Source organism: Pterocles gutturalis, unplaced genomic scaffold (assembly GCF_000699245.1).
Source record: "Pterocles gutturalis isolate BGI_N339 unplaced genomic scaffold, ASM69924v1 scaffold25158, whole genome shotgun sequence".
In the NCBI taxonomy this organism is placed as follows: Eukaryota; Metazoa; Chordata; class Aves; order Pterocliformes; family Pteroclidae; genus Pterocles; species Pterocles gutturalis.
This window is the reverse complement of record NW_010121257.1, coordinates 1-7,174: the sequence shown is the minus strand read 5'-3', so window position 1 is coordinate 7,174 and position 7,174 is coordinate 1. Positions and strand designations below refer to the sequence as shown.

At 54.7% G+C, this 7,174-nt stretch overlaps 1 protein-coding gene across 1 annotated transcript; it reads right to left on the bottom strand.

Annotated features, from left to right (window-relative positions):
* Positions 1-227: 227 nt before the first annotated feature.
* LOC104464472 (phosphatidylinositol 4-phosphate 5-kinase type-1 alpha-like) lies at positions 228-6,844 on the bottom strand (the record flags this gene model as incomplete). Its single annotated transcript, XM_010077191.1, has 7 exons — positions 228-312; positions 3,095-3,175; positions 4,120-4,249; positions 5,108-5,242; positions 5,561-5,645; positions 6,042-6,090; positions 6,761-6,844. Coding segments are annotated over 7 exons (649 nt in total), but the record flags the coding sequence as incomplete, so codon positions are not given.
* Positions 6,845-7,174: the final 330 nt, after the last annotated feature.

Here is a 7,174-nt window from a genome sequence, read left to right as displayed (position 1 = left end):
TCTGCTTTGCCTTAAATTTATCTAATTTAAGGTGTTTGGGGCAACAGATATCACCCAAGAGCACCGACGGTGCCTAGCACGAGGCAGGATGAGCTTCTGCGTACTGGAGGGGGGTGAACAACGTCTGCTCCCGCTCTGCTCGGCTCACACATCCCGTCAGCCCAAGCAGGGACCACGCAGCCCCCCACGATTCTCCCTCCGCCTCCAGAGCCGCACAAAGTACTCACAAAGCTGATCTCCGTCTCCTGCAGGTCCTCCAGCTGCTCTCTCAGCTCTGCGGAGTGCTCGGGGATGGAAGGTCCTGGGGACCCGCTGGGGAAACACAAGAGGGAGACCTGTGAAGCGGTTTTGAAAAGGGAGCTGTCAATAAATCCCGTCCCCGGGGCTGCCCCGCTGCCCAACGGGAACAGCACGGCACAGAGGCGGTTGTTAGGCAGGTTTAATACAGAGGCACAGGCAACGCCATCCCTGCTGGGGCAGGCACCCAAAACACCACCTGGAAAATCATCCCGCCTAGTCCACACCACTTCCAACATCAGAAACAGGGATCTTTTGTCCAGCCAAGCAGCAGCACCTCTGTATGGAAGTCTCCGAGCACCTCATCAACATAGAAACAGTCCTGGGTGAGAACAGTCCAGGGCCAACGAACCCACGAAGCAGCAGAGCTCAGCGAGTCTCAGCCTTTCCGGAGGCACCCTTGTTTGAAAAAGCCACTGGCAAACTTTTTACAAACCTTTTACGTTCTGAATGTGTAAAAACACAGACCGCGGGCACGCTGAGCACCTGACAGGACACATCCCCAGGGAGGAAACATGGGGCACAGAACAAGACTTGCTGTAGCCTAATACCCTTTGTCGTTTCCTCACTTCTTTCATGATCCTACAGGCAAAAAGTTGCCATCTGTTGGCTGAGGAACTCTAATTCCCAGCTTGGGTCTTGTCACAGAATCCCAGAAGGGTTTGGGGTGTAAAGGACCTTAAAGATCATTGAGTCCCACCCCCTGCCACGGGCAGGGCCAACTCCCACCAGCCCAGGTTACCCAAAGCCTCATCCAGCCTGGCCTTGAACCCCTCCAGGGATGGGGCATCCACAGCTTCTCTGGGCAACCTGGGCCACTGCCTCACCCCCCGCACAGGAAAACATTTCTTCCCAAAATCTCATCTCAATCGCCCCTCTTCCAGTTCAAATCCATTACCCCTCATCCTGTCCCTCATGCCCTTGTAAGAAGTCCCTCCTCAGCCTTTTTTCTCAGCTTATCTTTTTTTTGTCCTGCTTCCTACGGAGGGCACAGTGACCACAGCTCCTCTTTGCCCCTTGAGCACCGAGGCTCCAGGACTGCCTGCGGCCAGCGGGACCTGCTCAGCCCTCCCGCAGCCAGCACCCAGGGCTCAGCACTCCTCACAGCCTGCCTGCCGTGGACGTGTTAATTAGCGGGTATTTAATTGCCTGCTGCCCAAGCACAAGAAGCACGGAGCTGTTCAGCCAGCAGGCCACGCGGCACCCCGTGCAAACACCCTTGGCTCAGCACCCGAACGGAGACCCCAGGACCCTCGCCGGGAGGGCGCAGCTCCCTCTCTGCCTGCTCACGCCTCACCTACGCGTTGGGGTTACGCTGAGCTGCTCTGGTTTGGCTTCCTCCTCCGGCGAGCTCTCTACCTGGCCACTCGCTGCTTCCGACCTACACAGAAATTCAAGGTGAGGATGCTCAGCGTTGGTTCCGGCGCATACAGCCCTTGAGGTTTGTCTCAGTGAGCACCCAGCAGCGCTGTCCTAACGCAGGATGAACCGTTTAGGTCGGAAAAGACCCTTTGGATCGAGTCCAACCAACGCTGTCAAGTCCACCAGCGCTTAAGAAAAAAGAAGTTCCCCTCTCAAACGGAGAGGATCACCCTCTGGAACCCTTCGCCGCACCATGCTGGGCAGCAGTTTCCATTCCCGGTGGCACACGCCAAAGTTTAGGTGTCCCCAAGGCCAGCACGCTTCTGTCAGAGGTCAACGACAGAGCCGGACGAGGACCAGGGGACACCCACGCCTGCGCGGTGTCGCTTACACCACGGCAGAGAGCGCATCTTCCACACGCCGGCGTGGAAACAGAGGCATGTGGCAACATTTCCGAGGCAGGCGCGAGGCTATGCTGCAGAAGAGAGACTGAGGTGGTCGTGGCAGGGACGAGAGGGCTGAGCTCATGTTCCTAAGGCAGGTCTGGAGCAGGGCAGGTCCTGCCTTCCCCCTGTGCCCACCCCTAGAAGGGCAGAAGCTCCAGCTGGAGAGATTCTGGGCAAGAACATTACCATTTGTACGGACATAGAGAGATTTCAGAGGTTACCTCCCCAAAGGGTGGTACACACCCTGCTAGACCGGCTGATTCTATAGAGAGGGAAAAAAAAACCCAACCAAAACCACCTTTTGCACTCCATTGAATGAGCTGTATTGTTCTAAAGCAACAATCAGTAATTCGCCTTCAACCTTCTCAGCGTTCGCAGAGCTTTACGCATCTCCCGAGGTTGCAAAAGTGGATTTAAGCCTCTGACATCAGGTCTGACGTAGGGAGCTCTGATCTCAAGGTTCCGTATGGGAATAAACACCGGTCTGTTCCTGCTCCTGGATTTCATTGCCACCACCAGGCACCGGTACAGCATTTTACTGGACGCTAGCAAACGATACCTGTGCGCTCGAGCGCCCGCAGGGTACGGTAAGAGGCATGCTCTGCTCCAGTGGCACCTGGGGCAAACACAGATCAGGCTTTGCACCGGGGGAACCACGTGGGACTCAACCCAAAGGTGCAGCAGGTTGGATCTTACCTGCCAGAACCCGTGTTTTTACCAAGAAGGGTGCTCAGCGCCAGGCGGGGTAAGGTGGACACCACCCTGAGAGGTTTTACCGTCGAGCCTTACGGCAGACAGACACGTTACGGGCTGCTGAGCCTCGGCACGGGGACGCGCTGTGTCACAGCGCTGCGTTTCAGGAGTGAGCTGGCTGTACGGAACCACTGGCCAGCAACAAGCGCAAGGCCAAATCCCAGCGTAAGTCTGACTGAGCGCACCCTCCGGACAGGAGAAGGTTTCATCAGGCAAAGTCTGGTTCCTCCCCTCACCTAGACAGGAAGATGCCGGGAGCTGCTCTAGTCAAATCCTTTGCTGAGCTGTCAACTTTATGCACTTGTACGCCCACTGACCTACGTAGAGATTGAAGGAGAGAGACCCGCAGTTAAATAAATAAAAAAGAACACCTCAGGCATGCTGACGTACCGGAAAGGAGCAGCTCTGGTTTAGGATCCCTACTGAGAAGTTTCCGTGTTTTACAGAGCAGTCAGAGGTGTTAACTACAATCGCATCTCGCTCTCCTGCAGCTCAGGAGAGAGCGGACACTTCGATCGGTGCCGCTGCGCAGGCAGCGTGGGTCAGGAATGGGCAAGATGGTTTCTGATCACTTCCAGGAAGAGAAGTTACCACCTCAGAAAGGGATCATCCTCTGACCACAGCTCCTCCTCGTCCCTGCTAGTCTTACCGCTTCAGCAAGACACGAAACATTCCAAGGCAGCCAGCAGCTCCCTCAGGGCTCTCCATGCATTTCAGCTTCTGAGACATTTTGAACCGCGCCTGCGTGCGTCCCTGCAGCCTCCTTTCCCGAGGAGCTGCAGGAACTCGGCGCTAACCCAACCAGTGATGCTGCAAGAGAGCCCAACCCTCTGGGAAGAGCAGCAGGAAGGATCTTCTGCATCGCCCATCACCACGTTAACGCTCTTCACATACGCTTGGGCAGCGACACTTTCACCAATTAGCACAATGACCTCAACTCCAGAACAAAACCGTTAAATACACAACACACACGGAACTAAAAGCCACCGGGACCCACACGCAGCCCAAGCACAAGATGCAAAATCACGTCATCCGCAACGGACTGCACGCAGGAGTGGCAACATGACGCTCCCCCCTTGCACATGCTCGAACCGACAGCACCGAACGTGCTCCACAACACATGGACCACTCAGACGGGTGTTTCTGCAAGCATGCCAAACCCCAAACCATCCACAAAGCAGCACAACGTCCTCCCACGGCTCAGGAACCTGACTCGCAGGAGCCGCCGGTCTCCCATGCGCCGAAACAGCACGAGCCTTACCTATTTGCGGGCGAGTTGAGGCCCCCGCTGCCCAAGGAAGAGGTGGACAGGGTTGTCGCGACGGAGTCGCTGTTAGCTTCATCTACCGGCAGGGTCCTGGGCAGGAGGTCTGGGCGACCAAGGTGGGAACCTGGGTTGAAGCACAAACTGTTCCATCACCAACACAACGAGTGGGACCATGTGGCACAAGCTCCCACATCAGCCAGGGGTCGGGATCCCACCCGAGACGCCCAAGATACTCGAGCGCTGAAAGAACCAGCCTCGCACGCAGCGCTCTGTTCCAAGCCCAAGCCTCCACACGACCGCCTAGCCCAGCTTCTCCCCGACACAAACCCCAGGGGCGTGAGGTGCTGCGAGTCATAGAACCAAGGTTTTGGTTGGAAAGGACCTCAGAGATCATCAAGTCCCATGGGCAGGCACACCTCCCACTAGCCCAGGTTGCCCAAAGCCTCATCCAGCCTGGCCTTGAACCCCTCCAGGGATGGGGCATCCACAGCTTCTCTGGGCAACCTGGGCCACTGCCTCACCACCCTCATCGTAAAAAAAAATATCTTCCTAATTTCTCATCCAAATCTCCCCTCTTTCAGCTCAAACCCGTTCCCCCTCGTCCTGTCCCTGCACCCCCTGATCCAGAGCCCCCCCATCTCTCCTGTCGCCCCCCTTTCAGCACTGGAAGGTGCTGGAAGGTCTCCCCGGAGCCTTCTCTTCTCCAGGCTGCACACCCCCAACTCTCTCAGCCTGTCCTTGCCCGGACGAAGGCTCGCCACTCCTCCAGGTTTCCTCATGGTGCTGTCAAAGGCCATTCGGTGGGTAGGAAATTTTTGCCCCCATGTGGTTTCCTGCCCCCACAGTCCCAGAAAACATGCCCTCCCCTCGCAAGACCAGAAACCAACACAGAGGTGCCTTGCACAGCTCGGGGGCAGCAAGCTTCGATTAGACAATACAAACTGAAAAATAACTTCTCTGGGCTTTTTGCCCAGGCACCAACCTTGCTCTACATCCGCCTCTGTCGTTACTTGTGCTTTCGTCTCGCACAACACGTGCAACTGGGCAGGCACTCCTTGACAGCTCCGCCGAGGAACCGCTGCGCCAGACCGGCTCTTCTTAGAAGGGGACGGCTTTACTTCAAGACAAAAACCAAGAAAGCACTTTTCTAACACATTCAGGAAGGAGTAAAAGACCCGACGCAGCAACTTTCCGGTGACAGAGTCTGGCACAAGAGCTGTGCCCGGAAAGAACAAGCTGATGGATGAAACAGCCCCTCTAAGGTCACATCTGTGAAGCAAGAACAATCTAGGAGGAAGGAAGAGGTGACACTGCACAACAGACTTCCTAAAGCTCTTCCACGCTGCCGCCCGCTTTCCCAAAGCACAGCCGCTGAGCCGGGAGAAGCCAGGATCCATGGCGACTGCCACAGGTGCAGCTGTGCGGAGGTACTTACGTGGTATTTTCTTGAACACGGTGCTGCACATGAACCGTTGGAACCTTTCGGCGTAGAAGCTGGGTCTGTGCACAGATACGGTGTCCTAGAAATCCGAGGGATAAACATTAAGGTGTGAATCTGAATTAAAAAGTGATCACGGTTAACATGAGCTTCTCTCGGGCTGGAAGCCTCGAAACACGCTACACCGGGCTAGGAACAGTCCGGGGCTCTCAGCCGCTCTCACTACAGCTACAGACAGCAGGCATTACGTACAAAGCAATCAACACCTGCTAACAAGCATGCAGACGAGCAGCATTAACAAAACCAACATGTCCAGGAGTACACAGGAAGTACGACTTTTATGTAAGAGGGTAAACATACACACGCGCCTTATAAATCCAGGTTCCTACACCCAGAAGGAGCAAGCAGAGCCAGCACAGTTTAAAAAGACGCTGGTATTGTTGCTAAACAAGTTTAAAAATGATATTTTCCTACTTACCCCATCGTGTACAAGGGCCTTCCAAGAGTGCTCCAGCTTCTTGACGAATCTGACAAAGGAAAGAAGTAAGAATGATTTCCACACCAAGTCCCCACCGTCTGTATCGTGTCACGCTCGCTCAGTGCCCAGCCTGGCTCTGACCACAGCAGCCAGCAGACCCCAACCGCAGCCTGCTCCGGCTTTGGATTCCCTTCACTGTCCCTTTTTTCTAACACTGCTCCAGACACCGGGGCTGGCTGCACACTCCCAGGGGAGGGTTTCACAGGCGTAATTATCCCGGGCAGCTCGCTTGCTATGACATTTAACAGAGATTTCACATATGTAACCCTCTACGTGTTGCATTTCAATAGAAATAGAAGACAAGGTAAGCCTCACAGCTATTTTTTGTTTTACAGGGAGAAGCGGTTTTGGCCATTTTAAGCCACCGCTTGTTTTTTCCTTGACACTTCCTGCGCAGTGCCTGTGTACAGCCACCACAGCAGACAAAAAAACTTAATAAACCTATTCTGGGGCCGTGAAGTAAGTACAGTAAGCAAGACACAGAAATTAATCCCCAAATGCCCAACTTCAGGAAAACACAAAGTTGTAAATAAATTTTTAAAAAGTTTGTGTCTTCACTATTTCTTGAAAGCCAATCTCGACAAGCAAGCAGGCGCAGACAATGATGGAAAGTGGTCTTCACCCTCGCGTGACACAAAGCTTTATCAAAAGTTTCCTACCTGTAGGACTGCAACACGTCGATGATGCCGACGTAGAGCAGCAGCCTCTCCCCCTTGGCGTTGCGGGCGGGAATGCCTCCCATCCTGGAAGGGAGCAGGGCACAAACGTGAACGGGGGGCTGACACGCCCCACCGCCTCTCTCACGCAGATATTACGTGAAATATTTAACAAGCACCAACGTGCGGGAGGCACCTACTGCTCAGCTACCGCACTGGGGAGGACAAGTCAGAGCAAAATGTCATTTCAGTACATCAGCTAAACCTCCTGAGCACTGACCCCTCTCCCCCTGGGTGACAGTTTAATGGCAGGATCAATTCTGACTCATCCATGAGAAGAGAACAAGAACCATAAAGAGCATCTACCACCATCCCCGCTAAGATGGCTGGGGTGCTGGGCACCAGCCGGCTGAACAG